Here is a 25,033-nt window from a genome sequence, read left to right on the forward strand (position 1 = left end):
TACAACGAGAGATTGTTTACTCAGAGAAGTCTGAGGCCTGAGGCCTGTTCTTGCCTAGTCCTCTTGCAGATGTTGTTGGGAGAGAGGGGAAAGGCCTGTGATGGTCTGGATTCCTTCCTCCTATCTATACTTCCCTCTGCCGCGGGGCTTGTCTTTAGGATTATGAGTATACTCAACAACCTGCTGATGTTGATGCTTGCTTATGATGGTCAACCTTCTTTGGAGCTAGGTCTCTATGCTTTACTTGTCCTAACTGGTGGGTTCTTTGCGTTTGCTGAAAGCAAACCGTGGCACCGATTCGTTTCCTGAAGGCTCAAGCGAGCTTCTTTCACTCGAAAGTAAATCTGCGGCTCACCCCTCATCAGTCGAGGTTAAATACCGTCACCTCCCTAGGTCTCTTCTGTCTCCTTTCTTCTGTTTCACTCTCCTGCTCTTCATTCTTCTTACCCCTCGCCTCTTGCAGCCTCGACCTCCACTTTCAGGCAGTGTGTTCATCTCGCGTTAATAATGGCCACAACTACTGAGCCACAACGAGACACGGATACATTCAGTGTTCCGGTAAGCTAAGCAATACTCTGATAGAATACTTGGTTTCTAGTTTGCTTACCTTTGACTAGCTTCAACTCGGTGATATATGCATCGCTTTGCATGGTTCCCGGGTGTGTTCTGTAGAGGTATGCTCCCCTCGCACTTGCTACGCTTGTTGTTAGATGCTAATGATGAACAGGGTACATACTATGAGGCATGTATCTTTCTCCTTTGCACTCCAAGTAGACCAATATTCGTTGAACTGACCTATACTGCATGAAGGGCCAGTATGATTCACCAGAAACCCATCTGATCCTCTCCTATCCATCAACACCTGCAGATATTCTGGAAGACTTCCTGCAAACTGAAGAGGTATGAGACTCACCTCATCGATATTTTCTGCGCATTAGCTAAGCTTTTCTGGCACATTGCCAGGTTCCGCCGGGGTACGCGTTTGTCGCCTTCGCTGATGAAACGCAGGGTACCTCCTTAGTCCCTGAACAAGAACTCCAGCTGATCTCCAGGATGTGGGACATTGGTCAACTCGTCAGACGGCAAGAAAACGACGCAATTAGTGGCAAGGTCCTGAATCATTCAAACCGATGTACTCTGGAGCCTGTGGTGTCTCGTACCACCAATCCACTAACTGAGGAGCATGGCCCGCTCAACTTCACACACAAGACCAATTTTCTCGGCCCCAAGGTGACATCGGCGCAAGAAGAGCTTCCCACATTGTTACGTGATGTTTCGATGTGCGACCTTGAGCCTTACGAGCCATTTACCGAGGGAGACGGGTTCATATATCATCAGAGATATGGCAACATCCTGCGGGTCGACCGAGACCCTGTATTTCTAACGAAGGATAACGAGGTCGTCACTATCTATGATCCGTTGGGCGTGGAATCTCCAGTCTGGTTTGATTCTGATAGGCTAGTATGGCTCCCAGACGATAGAAGAACGAGCAGGGTGTCGGGTCATAGTGGAGCTGATCCAGTACACTTACGCCTTGATGATGTCTATCCTGGCCGGTTTGCCTGGGTCAATTCTGCAAATATGCGTGAGGTGCATGGAGCTCGGGTCAAGAGCTCAGCACATGGACGTATAGGCGTCTATACCTTGGCTACACCGGCTTCACAGTACTATGTCCAGTGGGAGATACCAAATGTCTTTGGCATCGGGGTAGACACAGTCACACCGACTGAGGAGTGGGAGACAATCAGAGCATCAATATTCCTGAAACATGCGGTTAAGTGTGACTTCGTACAGGCTCCAAAGAATAGACCTGGTGGAAATGAAACGCACCTGGGCCTTTCAAATTGGATGACCCTTGGTGGTGTTGTATGTTTTCGGGACCCGAGGGAAGCGGCTACCAAGTACCCTTCTTACCAGCATATGCCGGCTGAAGAGTCATACGGATACGATTTGAATGTCTTTCGAATTGTTTCATACAAATCAGACGTCACGGTCCAATGGCAAGACGGGAGTATTACCACCCAAGATGCGATATACTTGCAGAAGGCACGCTCCAAGCCCATCGATGAGTTTTTTCCCGGAGATCTCGCTACTTTGAAAAACTCGGTCGATGTGAATGATCCTTCGCCCGGAGGCAGTCCAATATGTGCATCACACTCAAGCTATTGTGGCCGCAAAGTTGGCGTTATTCAGAAGGTCGATAGTCAGGAAAGAGTAGCATTTATTCGGTGGTACGAAAGCTCGACTGTCAAGTGGGCGAAGGACGGATTGAGTCTTAGTCGTGAATCTTTCCATTTGGGAGGTTTGAGCACCGAGGTTACTCCGGTGTCGCTCTATGAGCTCGCCACTAATCCTGCTCTACGCAGGTCACCCGGAAAGCTTGTAGTTCTTGTTCCTAGCACGGTACACTGCTCGGTGATTCGAGCTCCAGGGGAGAGGCCTGCGTCCCGCAATACGATTGGTAACTCAAGCCATTTTTCTTCCAATACCTTTGAAGCGGTTTGGAGGAGCCTCGAGGCAATGAAGAACGACATCGTGCGTACTGATTGGTTCAAGAAAAGCATTACGATTGACGACTCTCCAGCGCCTACACGCTTGAGTATTCATTATGAAGACTTCCGCGCAAGGTTACACGCGGATTTTGTTGGAATGATTGTGAAAGCCGGCACCGATGGCACTGTCATAGTGCGATTGGCACATAAGGATTCATGCATGGATGTAGAGATAACCATGGAGCAGATCATGTTGATGCCTCCCGAGCTTTTTGATAGAATATATCCGAGTGAGCCTTTGTCGACTCCGAATGACGTATCGGTGGATTCCGACACTGAGTATGATATCAAGGATGAGGCGGTCACAGAAGATGATGCTAATGGTCACGGAGCACCTCATATCACAGTGGAGAGATTTCCACACGCTTCAAGCAATGCACTGAAAGACAGTTATCAGGCTCCCTACTATCATGTCACTATGGCCGACGCTGAAGGAGACTTAGGGGTGACTGGAGCAGGTTCCCCCGCATCGTCTAGTCCTCCGGCTTTCCTGGTACTGGAAGGACATCCTCCCTCTGATCATCAATTCATCTCGAGCGACGTCACAGACTCCGGACTGAGAATCAAGCGCATACACAAGGAATGGAGAATCCTAGAGAAATCCCTTCCTGCTGGCATCTATGTACGTACGTGGGAGTCGCGCATGGATCTTGTCAGAGCCCTAATTCTTGGGCCCGCGGATACCCCGTACGAGCATGCACCTTTTGTGTTTGACTTTCACTTCACGGGAGAGTTTCCGGACAAGCCCCCGATGGCTTTCTTTCACGACTGGACTTCTGCTGAAGGAGATATAAACCCCAATCTTCACGATAGTGGCCGTGTTTGTCTCAGCATTTTGGGGTCGTGGCCTACAGAGGACCCAGACGAGACCTGGTCTTCTTCTAAGTCAACATTTCTCCAAATATTGGTCTCCATAATGGGTCTAGTTTTGGTCGAACGTCCGTACTATAGTATGTCTATTTACCCCGATATTAGAAGAAGTTGCTATAATAGGTACTGACTGCTCCAGATGAGCCTGGCTTCGAAACCCTTGCTACAGTTGAGGAGATGCGGATTGACTCTATGCAGTACACCGAGAAGACCTTCCTCATGACGCGGAAGTTCATCAAGCATGCTTTGGGTAAGCCAGTGTTTGGTATTGAAGACATTCTTGCCTGGACATACCTCCCTAGTCCCACGAACGCGAAGGATATGAATCGGCCCTGTCTGCTTCACCGAGCTATCCTCGACGCACGGGCTATGATCGAACATCATAACAAGGCCGCCTCAGAGCAAGACACGCATGCAAAAGACGCTTCTGAGTACCTTTCACGGCTTAGCCTTGGGGCGGTGGTTGTGCTGCAGAAGCTTATCGCAGACTTGGAGAGGATTGAGGCATCGTGTCGCTCCTCTGGATCGTCGTGAACCTGCGCGGAGCCATGACCACTGGAGATTTTCATACTTGCTAATGCCTAAATGCAATATGCTACGATCTTTTGGTTCCAAAGTACAGTGAATGGGGTTGCAGAGTAGAATGTCTTGTTCTTCATTGGATTTATTGCAAGCCGTGCCGGTAGCTATTAGGCAACAAAGGAAGAAATAGGCACCGTAGTGTACAATCTTGGTCAGCTGCAATTTCCAAATATGATTCGGGGGCATCAAATTGTTAAATTGAGTAATGTGAAACTCATTAGTAGGGCCACTTGTTGTTTGACCGGTTCCAGCCGAGTAGTGAATCTCGAAGTATTCCTGCAGAACCGACCGTAGCGACCGAGAGGTTGTATACTATGTGTGTAGCGATATTTACCAACAAACCTGATTGATTCCGGTGACCCACATGATAGAAGAGTTTTTATTGTCTAGTTCAATGACCTGATTCAAATCTAGTGAATTAAACCTCAAGAACAATAAGAAGAGAGAACATGTGGAGGCCAGGGCCCAGTTCCCAGCACTGCGGCATTGGTCTTTGGCGGGTTCCGTTGGGCGTTTGGGGACGGACGCATTCTTTTTCTCTCCTGTTCTTTCTTTGATCGCTTTCCTCGTTCGCTTCTCTTCTTTTTCTCCTCTCCTTATATTTCCTCGCTCTGCTCCTACCACCACCTCATTCTCTGTGTGTCTCTTCAAGATCGCCTGTTTGGGATTTGCGGTCTCAGGCTCAGTACATTCTAGTGCTTAAGTCGAACCTGCCGACTTGCCGCAGCACGTAGCACCATCGTCACATTATCACATCATCACATCCAGCACAGCAGCTGCCACTGCCACTGCAACATGGGTGCATATCGCTTGGGTAAGTCCATCTTCATTTCATTCTCTCCCGTATATTCTCTTTTACTTTTTATCCTTCATCGCCGCACGATTTACCTTGTATCCATCTGTGCAGTCCGCAAACGGAAAGGGATCTGTTGTCCATGGAGGGGGAATCGATGTTTGTCTGCCATGTTGTCCAACCTCCATTGCCAGCTGTCACATCCTCTGCTCTAAACCCTTGAACCGATCTGTTTCATCATACCTGCTTCTCATACTGGCTTGTCTCCATGCACACTGCTACAACCCATTCCACTACGCGATTCCGCCTCCGATCATCAACTAACATCATCTCCCAGACGAGAGCACCGGCCGTGCCGGTTGCCAGAACAAAGAATGCAAAGACGCCAAAGTCAAGATCGCCAAGGGCGAGCTCCGCCACGGCAGCTGGGTGGATACCGGCAATTTCCAGAGCTGGAAGTATCGCCACTGGTGAGTTCTCCTGCTGTTGCTACAGCTAGAGCGAAGCACTTTTGGTCCCGTTTTTGCATGATAAAGAATTCTCTATCTAACTCTTCTTTCTTTGTTTTTGTTCATCAGGGGCTGCGTCACCCCCCAGGTCATCAAGAATCTGAACGAAGCTATCGATGAGCTGAGCAATGGGGACGAAAAAGATTATTCGGCTCTCGATGGTTTCGATGAGCTTTCCCCTGAGAATCAGGAGAAGGTTCGCAGGGCGTTGGAGCAGGGTCATGTTGATGATGCTGATTGGAAGGGGGTAAGTTATTTCTTTTTTTTTTTTTGCTTTTACATTTAACCCTTTTCTGCTTGCATATAAAAGCTATCTGCATTGTGTTCGGGGCTGTTACTGTTTGACCTGGTCTGCTGGTTGTCTTTGTATAACTCTAATCACTCACTATGAATAGGATGTTGAAGTGAACCGGCCCGGTATGACTGGCTTCCGCAAGAAGGTTACCAAGAAGGAGGCTGCGGCAAAGGTGAGTTCTCCGGACTATTTCGATTTATCTTCCAAGACGAGAAAAAGCTGATACAGTACGCACAGCAAGCTCAGGCTGAAGATCACGAGGAAGAGGAAGACGAGGCGTCTACTCCCAAGAGTAAGAAGCGCAGTCGTCCACAGACCAAGAAACAGTCTAAGGCTGAGGTTGAGGCCGACGGCAACGATGAGCAGGAGGAAGAAGCTCCCAAGCCTAAGAGATCCAAGAAGAGCGCTCAACCCAAGCCTCTTTCCGATGACGAAGAGGATGTCAAGCCGGTGACCTCGAAGCGCGGTCGTCCAGCGAAGTCTAAGGCTGCTGCCGAGGAATCTCCTGAGGCGCCTGCTCCGGCTAAGAAGAGAACCGCGAAGAAGCCGACCAAGGCCGTTTCGGCTCCTGTTGGTGATGAGGAAAAGCCTAAGCGGGGCCGGAAGAAGACTGCCCGAGTCTGATATTTTTGCGTCTATCAGGACTTGTTGCCTTCATCAGAGCGGCACTTCATACTTGTGCACATCATCTTATTGTCTATGGTTGCGAACGGTATTGTTATTATGTCATGGTATATTCGGTAGCGATCATCGTGTTTCATGTCTTTATATGGGGTTGACTCTGTCTGTATGCTTGCAGTTCCTCTTTCTATCTACATTACTCATGGAGCGGGTGTGCTCAAATGTCTGCTCTCAGCGGGTGCTAGCGAGATGTTGTTACGATCACTGTGACAGGCATCAATGTATAGATTGTACACCTAATGGACTAGTTGCGATCTAGGCTAATGATAAGCACGAATGATCGATCAGCCGCTCACCATCACATGATCCCCACCACCACCACCACCTCTCTCGCTATTCTTCTTACTTCTGCTCCTTCTTCTCTCTTCTCTTCTCCTCTCCTTTACTTTCTTCTTCATGCTGCCGGAGTTGACCGTCCCGCTACGCCCCTCTACACCCCTGTAGATGACCGTACGCGCAAGCTAGATCCACAAGACCACACAAGTCCCTTTCCCCAGCCCAGCACCCACGGGTCTTCCTCGATGAAGCCCTGGCGACGCTCTGCGAAAGGGATCCTGTAGACTTCTTGCATGATCACAGCTTCCGATACTCCTTCCCTTCGTGCGATCCCGCGCATGACCCAGCGGCAAGCGTCATTCCTGTCTTTTCCTGCTTCTAGTTCGTTCGTTCATTCGTTCAGTTTATCCCCTCTTCTAATTTGACTACTGTTATCCTTCCTGCATCTATCGCATCTAGATGTCTATCACCTCGTTCTTGGCTCAGTGGATGGACCTGGGCGGCAGGAGCACGATGGCCGGCAAGAACCGCTCCTCGCCGTTGCTGGCTACCAGCCGTCGGATCCGGAAGCCTGTTCGGTCGTCTGCGAGGCGGAAGATAGGTGGGAAGGTGAAGTTGAGGCCGAAGGTCAGAAATGGGAGGAAGGGAGCGGCAGAGGAGGGGGAGATGATTGGGGAGCCGCCGCTTACAAGGTTGGTCGTCTTTTTCTTGAGTAGTCTTGCAAACTGGACTGTCAAAGCTGATAAATATTTCACTCTACAGTCCTCTCGTGAACCCCGTAGTCAGCGTGATCGTGGGCCCGGACCGGCGTCTCTTCGTCGCGCACGAAGACGTGCTCGCCCGGGCTACTTTCTTTGGCGCTGTGCTGGAGGACCAGTTCACTGAGAGCGGCTTGAATAAGGTGGTGGCTTTGCCCGATGAGTGAGTATACTTCTCTTCTCGTTTCTCTATAACTTGTTTTTGATGAGATGGTGAAACTGATACTGCAGCCAGGGACCCAGAAGTCTTCTCGTGTCTCCTTGAACTGCTCTACAAGGGCGACTACTACCCGCGTCTTTTGTATGTTGACGACGGTGCCAGCTCCACGTCCGCTCCTGTATGGTACCTCGAGGAGGAGGATGACCAGGAGAAGAACGGGATGCAGCAAGCCACCACCGCCCCCAGCGGTGTCAGCAGGAGCAACAACCACCAAGTTCACCCAACCCGTAACATCTCCCCAACCGCAGCCCTCCACCACCACCGCGCGGGCCTCATCCTCCGCGACACGGCCATCTATTGCGCCGCCGTGCACTACGGTCTACCCGATGCTCTGGCGCATCTCGCGCTGCGCAAACAGGGCCTCCGGACCGGGATCGCCGTCGATGTGATTCTGCGGTCTGCGCAGTTTGCATACGAGCACACGCTCGACTCGGAGGATCGGCTGCGCGCACGCTACCTGGCGATGATCATCCGGTCGCGCGCGGTGTTCCGGGAGAGTGGGACGATGCAGGCGGAGATGGAGCGGGGGCATCCCTTCTTTTTTGATCTGTTTGTGGCGTTGTGTAATCGGGTGGATGATTTGGAAAAGAAGGTGAGGGAGGCGGAGGGTGATGGTATCGCTGAGGTAAGTCGCCTGCGGTCTGTTGAATTTCCCTGATGGAAGGCGTGGTTGCTGATTGTTTGGGTGTAGTAGGGCTAAGCTTGTGCGTCTAACCTATCATGATGCGATATGGTATGATGCATGGACTGGATGTCTTGCTGGGCTTGGATCGAGCCCTTTTTGTGAATCGTTTGTCTGGTTACTGCGACACATATATCAAAAATACCCGTATGCACAGCATAGGGGACAAAAAAACGTTTTGAAAAGATACAAAGCTCAAATTATATCCTGGGTTGCAGGAAGTGGCACCTAGTATTTAGCAGGCGTGACTTCGTCTTTGGCTAGGTGGTTCGCCTCCCAGCATGCCTGGACGAGGTTGCAGCACTCAAGCAGTGGATATGGTCAAATGCACCTTTCTTGTGCGTTCAGCCAATCTGTTCTGCTCTTCGCTGCTGTGCACTTCCGGATGACATTTTCATCTGAGGTTAATCCAGATTGCGTGATTCCAGTTCAAAGAAGACGGGTAATGTACGTCGATTTGTCGGCCTTGCGTCTATCTCTTTTCGATCTGTCCTTGTCAACGTTTCCGCGTGTGTCAATTTGTCTAATCTTGGCCGTGTTGACTTGGGAAGACTGTTTAGTGATAAGGGTTAAGAACAGCTCAACCCTTGTTACTTTCTCTTTCAGTGTATATGGTCTTCGTTATTGGGACATTAACATAATGAATGGGTCTGGGCTTTTCAGCCCCAGCCGCCTCCGCCTCGAGGTTTTTCTGGGTCTTCTTGTAGTTAAATTGGAGCTGTGTAGGATACCAATTGAGTATGAGTGTGTAGAAACACAAAGGCGATTGTACTTTGGAAATAGATTAGGCTGAGTTGAGGAATATGGACGAGGCTTTAGAGAGTAGACATTCTTTACGATAGTTCGCAACTTTTCACACGAGCTACAGAGTGGCAGGATGGGCATTCTAAGATTCTCAGTATATGTTATGGGGATTTCTATATCATCTCACAAAACTTGCTACATCGTCATATGTATAGTCTTCGGTTCTCGACCATTGAGCTAAGGCTAAGGCCAAGCAATGGCAGGTCCAAGCGATGCAATCCGACCCACAATGCTTGGTCCGAGCACTAACGGCGCCGCCAACACCCTATGCTTATCGTGATCTTGAGGGCGTCGGAATCGGGTCCAGAGATGAGGTGATTTGTCCCTTAGCGCTGGGCTTATCGGCTCTCGGCCATCGGAGTTCGTGAGTCTACTTATAAGATCCTCGATGGTTCCGTCATTTCATTTTGCAGTGGCCGGATAGACCACAATGCGCGCTCAACTATCTCAAGAGACACCAGGCCCCGCGGTCTCAGTGCACATCCATATCGACCCCTTACCTTCGACAGAACATAACATGCATCACTTGCCTATTCTTATCATCGGCGCAGGTACCTGGGGTGCTTCGACTGCGCTTCACCTAGCCCGGCGGGGATATACTAACGTCACCGTGCTGGATGCGTACGCGCAGCCCTCTGCTATCTCAGCCGGGAATGACGTGAACAAGATCGTCTCATTCAGTGTGTCCTTTTCATTACTTGCATCTTCTAGGTAGATACTAATCACTGAGATAACCAGTGCAATCCCCAGCGGATGACGACCCGGATTTCGCGAACCGGACCTTCTTCGCCGCCCTCAGCAAAGGGTTCCAGCACGACCCCGTCTTCAAGCCGCACTTCCACGAAGTCGGGTCCATCACCTCGGCGTTTTCGCCCGGTGGCCTCAAGCATATCCACCGACGGAACCGTCCAGGCGACGAGGTAATCGAGCTGAACACACCGGACGACTTCCGGCGGGCGTTTCCAGAGGGAATCCTCACCGGTCCGCTGGAAGGGTGGAAGGGGTACTGGAAGAAGCGCGGCGCCGGGTGGGTGCATGCACGCCACGCGCTCCTAGCGGCCATCACAGAGGCGCAGCGTCTGGGGGTGAAGTTCATCACGGGCGACCCGCAGGGCGCCGTCGTGCGGCTCCTGTTCGCATTCTCATCATCCGGAGACGTGATCGGGGCCGAGACAGCCGACGGCCAGCAGCACCTCGCGCACCGCGTCATCCTAGCAGCGGGCGCCAACGCCGACCGCTTCCTAGATTTCAAGAAGCAGCTGCGGCCGACGGCATGGACGCTGGCGCACATCCGCATGACACCCTCCGAAGCCGCCGCATACCGCAACCTGCCCGTCCTCTTCAACGCCGACCAGGGCTTCTTCATGGAGCCCGACGCAGACCGCCACGAGCTGAAGATCTGCGATGAGCACCCGGGCTACTGCAATTGGGTGTACGACGATGATGATCCGGACCGCGGCGGCCAACCCCCCGAGCGCCGTAGTATCCCTTTCGCGCGTCATCAGATCCCCCTCGAGTCCGCGGACCGTATCCGCGCCCTCTTGCGCGCCACCATGCCCCAGCTCGCCGATCGGCCCTTCTCCTTCGCCCGTATCTGCTGGTGTGCAGATACCGTCGACCGCAACTTCCTCATCGATTATCATCCTGATTATCCTTCTTTGCTGCTTGCTGTCGGTGCCTCGGGTAGGGGCTTCGCGCATATTCCCTCCATTGGTGGGTTTATTGTTGATCGGTTGGAGGGGAGACTCGATGAGAGGCTGGCAGCCACGGTGCGCTGGCGGCCTGAGCTGGCGGTTGATCGTGACTGGGATGATACGCTGAATCGCTTTGGTGGCGAGTATCGTGTTATGGATTTCAATGAGGTGAGGGGGTGGACGGAGATTGAGGAAAAAAGTTAGTCGGTTTGAGCTCAGGCTTCAATCATAAGTGCTGAGTTATTTTGGTCTAGTAGTAGTACTTCTATGCCTACAGTCTGCGGGTGTAAAAGGCTGATTGAAAGTGATTATATGTCTTCAGCTTCGGATATACCATCTCATAACCATAGTAGCTCGAATTTGATAAGTTCAACCAAATAACCTACATTCCAATAGCAAAGACACCTCATTCCCGCATCAATCCATCCATAAATCAGGTTAAGTACCCGTCAACCATAGGTGAAGCAACCTTCATCCAATCCGTGCATCAACACTCTTCCTTATCAGCACCACAAACCACCAATAGCCTTACGATCCAGGCTTATCTATCGGAGAAAAAGCAATTGTGGCGGTGCAAGTACAATACCATCCACAACTGTGGCGATGTACAGCACATGCGGGGGACTCATCCTTGCATGTGACGCGCCGCTCACCCACCCTTGAAGGGGTGATATCATCATGGATCGCCCATCCCCCCTCTCCCTCCCGGGGTTCCTGGCGTGTGCTCTTCGCGCGCGCGCGAGAAACATTTTTTTGCCTCTTTTTCATTCCTGCATAACATCCATCCCTCCATTCTCATCCTTCACTTTTGGATAATCCGGGTGTTATTGTGGTATTTTTTTCCCAAGGTACTATAAAGTGTGACCTACGATATAACTATTCATAGTTTCTACACGAGTGGAATACGGTCAGTCGGGTGTACTTTCTTTGTCGCCCCACCTACTTGGTACACTGCTGTGGGTGATAACGGCTCTTTTCTCCGCTTCACGGCTTGCTTCCCCGACCGGATTATAGCTAACCTGGCCCAGAGCAAAGTTGATACGATAGCAGGTACTGCGCAAGAAAAAAAGAGCAGAGCATGCGATAACAAAATCCCAAAAATCCACCATGCAGCAATTCAAAACCTGGCGGCGTGCGTCTCAGCGCCAACCCCACGACCCGGTGCTCACGGCCGAAGATGAAGATTTCCTCCGGGGTATCATGACAGATACCGGAAACCATGAAACCGCACCCGCCCCTGCCGATGCAAATAGCCAGACGTCGCCTGTCTCGCCGCTTGGTGCGGAGGGCCTGGAGCCTCAGTCGCTGTCTCCTGTGTCGCCGGTCGAGGAATATGGGAGGGAGCTGGGGGAGGAGGAACGGAAGGCTAGGGAGGGGGCGGAGCGGTTGGGGACTACGGCTGGTGCTGGTGCGGATGCTGGTGCTGCTCCTGAGGCTGCGAAAGTTGAGGGCAGTGGTACTTCGCCGCCGAAGAGGGGTCCGTGGAGTTGGTTGCGTAGACGGAGTACGGTTTTGAAGAAGGTGAGTTCTCTCTTGTGTTCGCGATTGCGGGGTTTGATGGTTTTTGAATGGAGGGATGGATGTTGATGTTTGTGTCTTTCTTAGGATACTTCAGCTGCGAAGACCTCTGCTAAAACGGATACCCCGGGCGAGGGGGCATCGCAGCAGCAGACACCTGATAAAGAAAAGGACGAGGCAGAGCAGGAGAAGGAGGACATGACCGAGATCCTCGAGCGACTGAACCTCGCGGCGGAGAACAACCGCGTGTTCTCGATGAGTAACGACACGCGGGAGCTGTTGCGCAAATTCACTTTGATCTTCAAGGACCTCGTCAACGGCGTTCCGACCGCCTACCATGACCTGGAGATGCTGCTCACCAATGGCAACAAGCAGCTGCAGAGCACTTACTCTAACCTCCCGGGGTTCATACAGAAGCTGATTGAGAAGCTCCCCGAGAAGTGGACTGAGACTCTAGCTCCGGAGGTCCTCGCTGCCGCCACCGCGAAAGCCAGTCAGAGCGGCCTGAATGTCGAGAACGTGGGCAAGGCGGCCGCTGCGGCCAACAAGATGGGCATCAAGCTTCCTACCCTGAAGGAGCTTGTCGGCAAGCCAGCTGCACTGGTGGGCATGTTGCGCTCCATTGTGGCGTTTCTACGAGCTCGATTCCCGGCTGTGCTGGGTCTCAATGTGCTATGGTCGTTGGCTTTGACCAGTAAGTTTATTCCGGGTGACTGTATTAGAGTATCTCGCTCACCATCGTTACAGTCCTTCTCTTTGTTCTCTGGTATTGCCACAAACGCGGCCGCGAGGTACGGCTCGAGAACGAGCGTCTAGTGACAGAGGAGGAGATTGGGAAGCTGAACGACGATTCCACCGATCACGACCGAATCCGCAACACGGAGACACTGACCACCACAGCGCCGCAAGGAGCGTCCGTTACAGAAGTCCGTCAGGGCATTGAGGAAGCACAACAAGCGCGGGAGACAACCAGCCCCGGCGCAGAGGACAAGCAGAAGAACCAGGAGAATGAACACCCCGAGGAGTCGTTCTCGAAACCCAAACGGAGCAAGTCCAGGTTGTCTATCTGGTCCCGGGCCGAGCAGAAACCGACCACGCCGAAGGTCGAACCATATCCTGGAACCTGAATTGGACATTCTCGTGATTTCAAGCCATTTGTTACGATATCTGTTTTTGATACCATCATGTCCTTTTGTTTTGTTGTGTTTTGCTTTGTTTGAGGTTCATCAATCCAATAATGAGTCAACAATATCTTGAAGATACAAGCCACCTGGCCTTTCTTTCCTGTTACGAATTGGAATCGCAAACGGACCCTGCCGTCCTCAAACATGACATGATCCGCGGTTGCGCAATGGAGCGGGCAGAAAGGTTCGCGGGCGACTTGTCTCCGGGTGGCAATTGTTCATCATTTGGCTGTCTCCTTCGTGTTCTCGTCATCTCCTATGGTCAGGCAATTTCAGGCCGCTCCGCTTTCTCGTCTGTTTTTCCCCGTCTCCGAATGCGACGACTCGGCATTCTAGATCCACACTCCTTCCATACCAACAAAGTCAAGTAGGGGGGCACATTTAACCTCAAATATCAGCCTCTTCTCCAACAGTAGCACATGACTCGAATGCATCCATCAGGCAGATAGAACTCAAATCGAAGGACTTCAGAGAGACCTAGCCTAGATAGGTTGCGGGGTGCAGTTCCAGAAATTCCCAGGTCGAGCCCGGTCCCGCATTGACCAATGGGGCTCTGTGGCGGCCTGCCGATCGTGAGTAAGCCGCCGCCGCCCACTCTTATTTCTGCCTCCGGTCTAGTGGTTTAACATGGTATTACCGGTACATACTGGTATTGATCTCTTTTGTCGCTTTCGGTAGGTTGGTTTGATCTTGCGGCGAACCCAGGGGATATCTTTTGGATTCAGTAGTAGTAGTTGAAACAGACCACGTGTAGCATGGTAGATTGTCTCGTCTGGGTAAGAGTCTTGTCTTCCGACAGTCTACGGGGTACTCAGAAGAATGGTTCTGGAATGGGGAGGAAACATGCTAGTCTGGAGTCACTCACTACTCGTGCCTCGCTCGCTGGATGACAATGTGATGGAGTTTCTTGCTGCGGAGCCTACCTTTCCATCCATTGGCCTACTTAGTATGTTGTTCATTCGGGCTTAGGACACTCTTTTTCTGGATCTCAGATGTATATCTGGTTAGTATCTGATCTACCCATTCACGTGCTCTCAATAGCCCACGCCCGTCCCCTTTCTCCCACGAGAAGGAGAACGAAAGTTAGAGAAAGAAGCAGTAGACTATACTCTAGCTCACCAGTCTACTGATGGACGAGAAAGAAGAGAGGGGGGCAAAGCGCCTTGACGATTAATCGATCCATCCACCCCCAGCAGCCAGCTGTCTCCCCTTACCGCTTCTTTCTAACCAATCACATGTATTTTGCATGCATGATGCATCTATGCATCTATGTATGTATGTATGCCCCAGGGCACAGGCTACCATGCCTGAGATCCGGGTTTTTCTCTCGAGGGGGGTATACGGTGGGTGGCTTGAGGTCGTTCTTGTTGCTACCTAGTTAGTAGTGATGACGATGTACGTAAAGTTGCCACTGCGGTGGGGGGAGAGATCATCCATTTTGGGATTGTTTGGCTTGGTCTTGATCGGATGATCGTTCGGAGTGCCGATTTGGTGGTTGGGGATACTGAGTAGTAAACAATGGTCTTGCAATTCTGGGATTTTGGGATGGGATGGGTTGTATTCTTTTATTGTTGTGATGGGGAAGGTGTTTGGTGTTGGTAATGTTTTGGAGGGGTGTATTGTAGATAGGTGTAGGGGTTGGTTCGGCATTCAAAAATTGGGGAGTAGTGTGTTCATTGGCATTGTTTGATGTTGAGTATCTGTATCTCATCTTTGTGTCGATCCGCTAAGATCTAATAAGTACGAGTACTCGTGGTGATACCATGCGTTTGATATGACACCGGAAAGAGACTGGGCCATGTGCTTTGGGGTCTATCTTCTTCCATGAACTACTGACTTGTTGTACTGTACACTCCGGATGATAGAGCCCTTCTCCCTCGGACCTAAATGACTCTAAAAGGCTAACGCGGTAACAGGAAGCAGAATGGAGCAGTAAGCCACGAGAAGCTGAGCTATGACTGCATCAATCAATACCTTTCTCAAGGCGACAGGCACGGCGCAAAGTTTGAAGGACTTCGAATTGCAGGGCGGGCAGCAAGGCTGCACCTTTCCCGAAGCGGCTACACTAGACTACAACCGGACTAGACTAGCCGTTCGAGCTCTGGCTCGGCCAATCTCAGCAGTGGAATTGGCCTCATTCCGAGGGAATGTATCCAATCGCCTGCAGTGCAGGGCTGTTGCATCCATCATCCATTATCATGAGTCCATGCTGGCATCGGAAGTTGTTCCCATACTGAGACCCGAAAGGTTCGAGTCGAGAGTCTCATGCGGCGGCAATCTCGTGTACGGAGTAGAAGACCCAGGAACCCGCAAAGGTATACGGGGAGAGGATTCATCGATCGGTGATGCGTCAAGTCCAGATCGCGCTCCTCAGACGATCAATGATGATGTAGTGTGTGTGTGTCACTGTGCAGGAACAGACAGAGCACGGTCCAACATGTTCTCCCTCCCTTCACGATGTCGAGTGGCTTGAGGGTTCGAATATTGGCCCGCCGCCCTCTTCTGCATGCCTCCATTTCGGCATCGAGACTTTTTTCTCAGGGGCTCTCCCTCATTCCTATCTGCATTCCTGCCTGCATGCCTGTGATCAAAGCGACCGACGACATAATAGAGTAATCCGCTCCTGCCGTGAGGGTCGATGCTGTAGATTACTTGAGACATACTACATACAGTCTGTATGTATGGGTAGATAGATGGATCAACAGATGGACCGTACGTCAACTCTGATGAGCGTTGGAGGTTGAACATCTGTCCTTGTCGTCTGGGTTCTCTACTCCCCAACTGAGTGCCAAACATAGTCCGGACTTGTGAGTCATGGCCTCCCTCTCGCTTGTCTTCCTGGTGACTCCGTCCGCAGCTTATGATTCTTGAACCCGGTTCGACCGGGAGATGACTGGAGGGGAGGGAGGGGGAGCGGGCCAAGTCATCGGGTTAGCACGACTAACTGCTATGAGTATCTACTAGACTACTCGATAGTCGAGTCATCAATCCTGGACCAAATGCCACCTGAATCAGGAAATCCCCGTAAGCGCTATCGGCTTAGCATTCCCTATTCCTGGTCGTCCCACGCCTCGAGCACCACGACCGTTCGACCGCCATCTGCAGTTTCAGGTACCCAACGAGGGAACTAACTACAGTAGTGCTCCTTGACCCTGAGCAATAGTTCCTCGATTAATCCAGCTCACATGCTCGCTCACTCTCTTCTGACTGACTGACTATCTCTCTGTCCCATGTAGGGTCTTGTTCCTTGTTCTGGTCTAGATGACTCCTAGCCCTTCCAAGTTGTGGGCCTCTGCTGTCATCCTTGAGGCGGACAAGGATGTTGCCTCTCAAAGCCTGAGGACTCAGGCCTCGTGGTAGTTACTGGGCCGTTTCCAATTCTCCATCGGCATTCATTTCGAGTTGATTGGGCCCCGCTGCTGAAGTGACCAGCCAGCCAGCCAGCCAGCCAGCAATGCAAAAGCTATTGAAGTGGAGAGTGAATGCAGGCAAAGAAAAAAAAAAGAGTGAAAAAATAGAATGGAACAGCTGGAATAAAAATCGACAGGCAAAACTAGGATGAAAAAGGAAAAGAAAAAAGATGCGGTGAACACCTGTCCGCCAATGGGCATGCATGCTTTAGTGGCTCCTAACCAATGACAAGCTGGGCGACTGCGACCGGCCGGGCCAATACCCCACCGTGACTGGAAAATTTGGCCCGCCTCAGACTGTCCGAGGCTGTTTGGTCTGGTAATCCGCTGCTTACCGTATCACCCCGTACCGCCGCCCCGGCGGATGGAGCATCTCCTCCAGTGCTGGCACTCAGTAAGTAGGTACTGTAGTTACCGCTGGCGCTGTAAGCCTGCCGCTCTTTTCCCTCCCCCTTCCCAAACATCCCCCATTACTTCCACCCCTCATCCTCTTCTTCTTCTCTACCCATCTTCTGCAGATTCTTTCCACATCTACATCCATCCCCCCCACTAAACCCCTCCATCCAAAACCCCTTTCGTCATTAAATCACTATCCAGATATCGTCAAGAGTTCCGCGCCAGGATGGCCTTCGTTGAGCTGTAAATCTCTCCGCTGGGGAGCACGGCTGCCTTTTCCATGCTTCCCAGTCCCAGCAGCTCCGACTATCTCTAATCGACTTGACGACTATCTGTTCCTCTTTCGACGCAACATCTCAATTCCAGCGTCGGAATTGCCTATCACTATACTCACACGAGAAGCACTTTTGACGTCCCCATTCTGGACGCTGAGGTACTTTGGCGATTTCCGAAAAGTCTTTGCTATCCTACCCTCCGCTCCGCGACACCTTGCCAGAAACCTTTCACCTCGACTCTCACGCTCACGCTCTTGCCCTCTTTATCTTGGATGCAGTAACGATTCTCATCTCCACTACTCCTCGACGCCTTCACGAATTGACGGTCGAAATCCGCCGCAGTATTACGACAACCCTGTCCCTGATTCCGCCTTCGAAGAGTCTGACGCAATTGATTCATTCGGAGGCTTCACGGGTAGTAAACTTTGACGATCCATTGGTCTACCAAGGTCAACACTCGCTCGTGCCAAGTTAAACTGGACGAGTTACTTATAGAACAAACTTAACACAATACCATTCTTGGGCAAACAACCATAATGCCTCCCCCCGCGCACTCCCCTAAGCGGTCCCCCCAGACTGCCGCGAAGGGTATCCAGCGCAATCAAACCCGTCGACCCTCCGCCCATTCCATCGAACACGCCCTGACGGGTCGCTCTCCTAGAACCTCGAATAAGGCTATCACCCTTGGTTCGCTGGGCATGGACCGGAAACGCAGGGCATCCATGTCGGTCTCCAGTGTATCGTCTGTCTCTTCCATCGAGGAGCTCAGCGATGAAGAAGATGAAGATGAGGAGGATGATGATGATGATGATAATGATTCGGAGGATGACGACGCCGACGATGAAGAAGAACAGCCGGCTGTTCGCGGCCCGTCTTATGGTCGTCGAGAACGGTCCCATAAGACGGGCATGAAGTCTGCTAAACGGACCAAGAAAATGAAATTCTCAGATGACGATGGGTACGATGGCCAGAGAAGCAGTGATGAAGAAGAAGACGATGATGATTCGGACGAAGAGAACTCGGACGACATCTATGCTGCCGTCGATTATATCAGTGACGGAGAAGACGATGAGGACAACGATGTCGAGAAGCTCGAAGAACTGTTGATTGTAGAGTCGGAGGATGAACATGCCGTCGAGACCATCTTGACCACAGCCTCTGCCGCAGACACCAACGACTGGGCCGGCCCCAATGTCTTTGACGATCACATGCTCCTGTCCGCTGCGTCCTTTTTCGACGAGGAACAGCTTTACAGCGCCATGGAGACTTTCGGCGACGAGATGGCTTGCGAAACTGCCGTTGAAACGCCAATGCCCCGGCGAGTACACTTTGAAGAAGATTCGGACTCTTCATCTGACAGCGACTCGCACACGGATGACGAGATTCCTGGTGACTTCCTCCAGCAGGACAGCTTGGATCCCCAGCTGCGTCGCATGATTGAAAGCGACAACGAGAACTATCCCCGCCAGCGCCGGCAGTCGGAGGAGATGTTCGCTGAGTCTGATTACGGCCATTCCAACATCTATCACGTGGAATCCGATGCCGTCTCCGAGGGCTCGGAGTCGAGCGGTTATGACAGTATGCACGATGCTTGGGAATTTTCTAGACTACAATTGCTGACCCCTTTGAAGCCGATGATGGCGAGACCACAGATGAAGACCTCCCCCCTCCCGCGACTATTACCCATCCCAGATCTATCCTTCGTCGCGACTCGTCTGCCTCCTTAGCACCTCCGACCGAAGAGAAGACTGAGCCTATTGGCCGTCGCCGCGGGCCTATCATGGGTACATTCGTCGCAGATCCCCACAAGCCTGTTGCTCTCGTTGATTGCACTGGCAAGCATCTGGTCATCATTCCCGCCTATGCCTCGTCTCGTCATGACTGGCTAGAGTCTGCTACCAACAGTGTCTGCGGTACGGCTCACAACAGTCCACGTGCCACCACCATGCATCTCATCGATGAGAGCGATACTGATGCTCTCGCCTCTCCCGGCCACTTGGATATGAGCCCGATGCTAGCATCCAGTGCCAATTTGATGATGACAGCGCTCGGCAATGACATCGCGCCAGGCGGACAGGTGATGGGGCCTCCGGAGGCATTCTACCCGTCTCGTGACTTTGCCGTCGACAGCTCCTTTGAGGACGATGATGAAGATGACCCGGAATCAGCTTTGAATGTCGAAGACTTCATCGATTTTGGGCACGGATCATCGGACGATGAGATGGACAAGGTGTTTGAAGAGGAAACGCTACTTTCACCCATGGCAGTTCAGCCCAAGCATGCTGGCACCGGTACACCCACCCCAAACCGGGCTGGCGAGTCTCACCAAGCCAGTAGTGCCGAGCGGTTCTTGAACCATTTGGACCGAGGCATCGTGACGGCCTTCCGCCGGAACCACAACCGATACCAGGCCTTGCTGCGTCTGCCCCAGCATCGGGAATTTATGCCAGCCAATTCGCCTTCTCGCCCTGCAAGTGTGTTTAGACACGCACGAAATGCAGACCAGCGCACTCCCACGCGGAAGCGCAAAGCTAATGGGTACAACGGTGGGGAAGCCGTCCGACGAAAGTTGATGGATGCCCACCGCCGCAGTCAACTTCCTTTCTAGGGAGGTTGACTGTGCGAGCTTTCTATGACCCTTGTCACTGAGGCCTCACGGGAAACACTTGGATGTGTTTGCCGGTTGCCGAACTTAAAACCAAAAATAGGAACAATTGTACATTGATTCAAAAGTGTTGATATCTAAAGTCTGTACCTATTTACCTGGCAAAAGCATAGCAAGGTGCGCGAACTACATATTTTGACGGGAAACAGTCGATTTACTCTCATGGTCTAGAGGAATGGAGGACCACTCCATGGCCAAAAGTTCAGTCTGATGATGATGTTCCACGGAGTTCTAAAGGGGATATACCTTGTTGTTGTGAAGGATTCAGGTGACCTCTCATATTATCTCATATTATGCTTTCATTTTCGTTATATGCGATGTGTCACGTTACGGCGTTTGTCATTTGCAGGGCAATCAAATTTCAAGGATTCTCTTGTGCTTTTTCCAGTGGTAGCCTTGTAGCACCCCCGCGAGAGCACAAGCCCAATTGGCTGGATTTCTCCATCACGCCGACGGTGCATAATCGGCTGGTAATTAGTTATGTCTCGGACGGTTAAGCAGCGGAGGATATGAAGAACCGCATACTACCACCCTATGCAAGCCACGCTCTAGATGGTCCGTCCGGTGTTGCAGCTTGATAGATGAGGAAGACGTCCGGGGCCTTTTGTGCAACATGCCAAGAGCATGCCATCGAATGCTTGGGTCCGGTAGGTCGACCTCGATAATTATAGGGAGACAAGCGATGACGAGTCGTGATGAATCCCCCTCCGTCCCCTCCGAATCATCAATCGAAGGCTGTACTCTCCGACACAGTCTCGACCAACACAGCTAAGACTAATCGGTTCTAGGGAGTTGACCAAAACAAAAAGGAACCTTCCGCCAGACTTGTCCAACAGCCCGTCAAGCTTCCGCGATGATGAGCTGGCTCCACATTCATCGTGTCCTCACACACACGAACGAAGTTTCGTTTGCAGGTGGGATGGCGAGGTAGTATTTTCCGCGTCTGCTGTGTTCAACTGCAGGCTCTGCATGATTTGATAACCTCGGGGTTTGGGTTCTTTGTGGCTAGTTAGTTGATTTGTTTCTTGCGTCGGCGGTCCCAGCCATCATCTATCTATTTGGATCAGGGCGCTAAAAAGGCTGCTGCTGTGATCTTCGTTTTTGCTCGGCGGTTATTCTTTTCGATGGGTTGATTTGGAGTTCCGCCAATGAGATTATTCACTTGTGGTGTCTTTTGGGTGGTGAATATGCTGAAAATAGATCATAGGTAGAAAGGTGTCTTGGTTTTTGCTGATTGGGTTGCTGGGTGAAGAGAATAGCCGCCCAGGTTCACGGTTGGAAGAACCGAAGCACCTGGCATCGCATGTGTGAGGAGGTGCAAGTGCCATGCTTGCTGCGCGAGACGCCCGGCTGCTGCACGGTGAGCTTGTAGCGTGTTCGTTTGGGTTTAGGGTGGTTGTGAGCCTAGAGGGGTTCTGTGGGAGTGTGTCTGTTGGATTATTTTGTTCGGTAGTCAGATCATCCCTGCCGCCGACTTCATCCTTCAACTCTCTTTGCTCCGCCATTCGCCTTGGCAGGTACCCTTTCGCTTTGAGGAACAGATCAAGTTCTGACTGGGCGTGTCCTCTGAGACTAGTTGTCATTGTTTATGCCAACGGGACTAATCCGGAAGAGATCGGTCATTGTCCTGTCTGTCCACCATGCGACGACGTCCTCTTTGAGTGTTGTAGACAATGACCAACTCCCCGCGGCACATTACCTCACCTCCACCAGGACCTGCGCCGTTTCTGGGATCAGCTCTGGCATTGGCGTCTAAATTATTCTGATTGGCGATGATCGCATTGACTTCGCGCCCCTCCCCCTCGTCAGGGTCCTTCAACATGTTCCTGCACTAGCCAAACAGTCGGCGCCTCGGCTTCGGATTGGCTCCTCGTCCCACCAACCTTGCCCGCGCATCATCGACTGACGATGGGGTTGCTTCGAATGTCTTACTTGCAACAAAAGAGAAATTCAAAATGCCCACCAATGGTGCTTGTCTGAACGCCTTTCCCTGCCTGTGAATGGATGGTGTGGGTGGAGTATCTGACCGGGCATGATCCTCTCTCTCTGTGTGTTTCTCTCTTCTCAGGCTCTCTTTATCCGGTTGCTTTTTATGGATCTTACCCCCCTGTTGCAGCATCCTGGTGTTATGGATTTAAGAAATCAAACGCCCTCTTTGAAAGGTGGGTCGCTGGTTCCTTTCCATTTACTTTCTTCGCTCTCTAAAATTGTGTTGCTATTTATTGTTCCTCATTGTTGTTGGTGCTCGTTGCTGGACATAGAGACATTCGTTTTAATTGATTCCTAACACTCGTTCAACTGCGTTTACTGCTTCGCTGTTTACCTATCTGTCTCTTCGACATCATCATCTTCTTTTCTCCTCCTTCCTCATCTTCACTATCCTTGTCGAAAGGCCTCTTGGCTAGTAAAAGATATTGTCTATCTCTGTCTCTACATTGCATCACAAGACACCACTCTTGTTCAGTCGCTTTGCGTATTTGTTCACCATGAGGGCCATAGCCTCGGCCTCTCTGCTGTCCCTCATCGCTGTGGCACAGGCCTCAAGCTTGGTAAGTCTGCCTATGTTAAGTCTCCGGGATAGTGCTGACATCTGCAGTGGTGGGGGACCGATGAGAGCTTCACTAGTCCTGACAACACCGAAACCACCTGTTCTGCGAAGCAGCAAGCCGGGTTTGACTGGTCCGACCTGGCTGTCGGATCCTTGTTGTCGAGCTATGACGGCTTCGAGTTCTCGGGCTTTTCCGTGAGCAACAACTTCAGCACTGCTTCCGACGTAAGCATGCCTTCTACCATGGAAACCAGAGTCGATGGCTAACAGGACCAGGTCAAATCCATCGTTGGCAAGCTCACCAAGGACAGCTCCGCGTCTCCCAAGATCTCGTCTGCGTCGAAGGACCAAGACTTCTCTATTAATGACTTCCAGCTGGCCACCTCTCGTGATGCTGATATCCGCATTGTTTATAGCATGGCTGATGGTACCACTTGTAACAGCCTTGCTTCTGTATCTGTCAGCGGAACCGATGTCACCAATGACCAGTGCGGCGGTGCCACCTCGGTGAGCTTTGAACTGGCCGAGGACTCCCAAGTCGGTGTCTGCTTGTTGAGTGTGTACAAGATCGGATTCGACTGCTCTTCTGGTAATACGTCGACTGCATCTAGTGCTTCCGGGACGGCGTCTTTGCTCAAGGCGAGAGCCTACTCCGTGCCGCTCATTCGAAAGGATCGACCTACCTCTGCGGCTGTCGTGACTCCTGTCCCAGACGCGTCTACTTCGGATGCAACTGCTTCTGATACAACCGCTCCTGATGCAACTGATTCTGATACTTCCGCTTCTGGCACTACTGTTCCTGATACGTCTGCTCCTGCTACAACCGCTTCTGATGCATCTGTCAATCCGCTGGCGACCTCAACGTACTACATCACAAGTGAAGTTGTAATTACCAGTTGTGGCCCTTCGGTGACCAACTGCCCTGCAGACTCTACTACTGTGGTCACATCGACGATTCCTGTGTCGACTGCAGTTCATTCTGTCACTGGGACATCTGCGGAGGAGTCTCCAACGGAGAGCGTCCCAGAGAGTCCGGATGTTACTTCTTCCAGCAGCGTGGCTTCTAGCATTGCAGTCTCTTTCGCTACGTCTTCCAGCGAGATTGTGCCGACCGATACGTCGTCCAGCAAATCTACACCGGTCGCCACACCATCTAGCAGCGCGGTTCCTAGCTTCACGCCGTCTAGTGAGACAATCCCGACTTTCACGCCGTCTAGCAGCGCAGTCAGCTTTACATCTCCGAGTAGTGCACCATCCAACAGTGTGCCGTCTGGGAGCTCTCCTGTAGAACTGACCTCTTCTCGGTTGATTCCTACACCTACCCCAATCGTTATATCCCCGCCTGTCATTACTCCAGGGCCTAGCTCTTCTGCTTCGGCCGTTGACAAAACCACAGTAATCACCTGGGTGACTGTGACAAGCTGCCCGGTAACATCCACGGGGACTGTGAGTGGTACTCTGACCACTTCGGTGGGCACCACACTCTCCACTGTGACCATGACTTCGACCTCGACCATTTGCACTCGATGCATTGCCCCAACCACTGTCCCGTCGGGCGTGGCACCCATGTCCTCTGGTCCTATCTCATCTGGTCCTATTCCATCTGCTCCCGCCAACACACCTGGACAGAGTGCGCCTGTCTCAAGCGTGGATAGAACTACGGTGATCACCTGGGTGACAGTGACAAGCTGCCCGGTAACCTCCACCGGGACTGTGAGTGGCACGTTGACGACTTCCGTGGGTACAACACTCTCGACGGTGACCATGACCTCAACCTCGACCATTTGCACTAAATGCATTGCTCCCACCGCTGTCCCATCGAGCGTTGCACCCATCTCCTCGGGCCCTGTTTCATCTGCTCCTACCAATACTCCCGGCCAGAGTGCGCCTATCTCGAGTGTGGACAAGACAACGGTGGTTACCTATGTCACCTTCACAACGTGCCCTGTGACATCTACGGTTTCTGAAGGTGGCTCCGTGAGTACATCGGTAGGGAGTACGATCTCGACGGTGACCTTGACGTCTACCTCGACTATTTGTACGAGATGTGTTGCTCCCACGTCGGTTCCGTCGGTGGTTCCCACTGAGACCCCGACTCCGTTTCCTACGTCGGTTCCTGAGGGTATTTCCTCTGAGACTCCAACCTCGCTTCCTACGTCGGTCCCTACGGGAGTTCCCACATCACTGACTCTGCCTCTTCCGTCTTCTGTGGCGCCGATCTCATCGGGTCCTGTTCCTTCTGGTCCTGTGCCTTCTGGTCCTGTGCCTTCTGGTCCTGTGCCTTCTGGTCCTGTGCCTTCTGGTCCTGTGCCTTCTGGTCC

The 25,033-nt window shown here is 51.8% G+C and overlaps 7 protein-coding genes across 7 annotated transcripts; all 7 read left to right on the plus strand.

Annotated features, from left to right (window-relative positions):
• Positions 1-507: 507 nt before the first annotated feature.
• BO97DRAFT_429646 (ubiquitin-conjugating enzyme E2) lies at positions 508-3,956 on the plus strand (the record flags this gene model as incomplete). Its single annotated transcript, XM_025697374.1, has 5 exons — positions 508-558; positions 618-674; positions 811-900; positions 964-3,502; positions 3,562-3,956. 5 exons carry the CDS (start codon positions 508-510, stop codon positions 3,954-3,956), a joined length of 3,132 nt encoding a protein of 1,043 aa, XP_025546268.1.
• A 621-nt stretch (positions 3,957-4,577) lies between these two features.
• Positions 4,578-6,542, plus strand: BO97DRAFT_409245 (uncharacterized protein). Its single transcript, XM_025696018.1, has 5 exons — positions 4,578-4,818; positions 5,135-5,267; positions 5,376-5,553; positions 5,702-5,773; positions 5,839-6,542. The coding sequence occupies exons 1-5, from the start codon at positions 4,800-4,802 to the stop codon at positions 6,223-6,225; spliced, it is 789 nt and encodes a 262-aa protein (XP_025546269.1). The 5' UTR covers positions 4,578-4,799; the 3' UTR covers positions 6,226-6,542.
• Positions 6,543-6,930: 388 nt separating this feature from the next.
• On the plus strand, positions 6,931-8,387 carry BO97DRAFT_267502 (uncharacterized protein). The gene is made up of 4 exons (XM_025690953.1): positions 6,931-7,250; positions 7,321-7,479; positions 7,552-8,161; positions 8,228-8,387. Exons 1-4 carry the CDS (start codon positions 7,018-7,020, stop codon positions 8,228-8,230), a joined length of 1,005 nt encoding a protein of 334 aa, XP_025546270.1. The 5' UTR covers positions 6,931-7,017; the 3' UTR covers positions 8,231-8,387.
• A 938-nt stretch (positions 8,388-9,325) lies between these two features.
• Positions 9,326-11,014, plus strand: BO97DRAFT_481519 (NAD(P)/FAD-dependent oxidoreductase; the record flags this gene model as incomplete). The annotated part of the gene is made up of 3 exons (XM_025700823.1): positions 9,326-9,702; positions 9,761-10,884; positions 10,994-11,014. Exons 1-3 carry the CDS (start codon positions 9,453-9,455, stop codon positions 11,012-11,014), a joined length of 1,395 nt encoding a protein of 464 aa, XP_025546271.1. The 5' UTR covers positions 9,326-9,452.
• An 809-nt stretch (positions 11,015-11,823) lies between these two features.
• On the plus strand, positions 11,824-13,361 carry BO97DRAFT_357212 (uncharacterized protein; the record flags this gene model as incomplete). The annotated part of the gene is made up of 3 exons (XM_025692196.1): positions 11,824-12,241; positions 12,332-12,928; positions 12,982-13,361. The coding sequence occupies 3 exons, from the start codon at positions 11,824-11,826 to the stop codon at positions 13,359-13,361; spliced, it is 1,395 nt and encodes a 464-aa protein (XP_025546272.1).
• A 4,363-nt stretch (positions 13,362-17,724) lies between these two features.
• BO97DRAFT_267658 (uncharacterized protein) lies at positions 17,725-20,282 on the plus strand. The gene is made up of 2 exons (XM_025690955.1): positions 17,725-19,077; positions 19,131-20,282. Exons 1-2 carry the CDS (start codon positions 18,036-18,038, stop codon positions 20,105-20,107), a joined length of 2,019 nt encoding a protein of 672 aa, XP_025546273.1. The 5' UTR covers positions 17,725-18,035; the 3' UTR covers positions 20,108-20,282.
• A 2,481-nt stretch (positions 20,283-22,763) lies between these two features.
• Positions 22,764-23,219, plus strand: BO97DRAFT_312613 (extracellular serine-threonine rich protein; the record flags this gene model as incomplete). The annotated part of the gene is made up of 2 exons (XM_025691236.1): positions 22,764-22,937; positions 22,983-23,219. Coding segments are annotated over 2 exons (411 nt in total), but the record flags the coding sequence as incomplete, so codon positions are not given.
• Between the last annotated feature and the right edge of the window lie 1,814 nt (positions 23,220-25,033).

The sequence above is a fragment of the Aspergillus homomorphus genome, assembly GCF_003184865.1.
Source record: "Aspergillus homomorphus CBS 101889 unplaced genomic scaffold BO97scaffold_74, whole genome shotgun sequence".
NCBI lineage: Eukaryota > Fungi > Ascomycota > Eurotiomycetes > Eurotiales > Aspergillaceae > Aspergillus > Aspergillus homomorphus.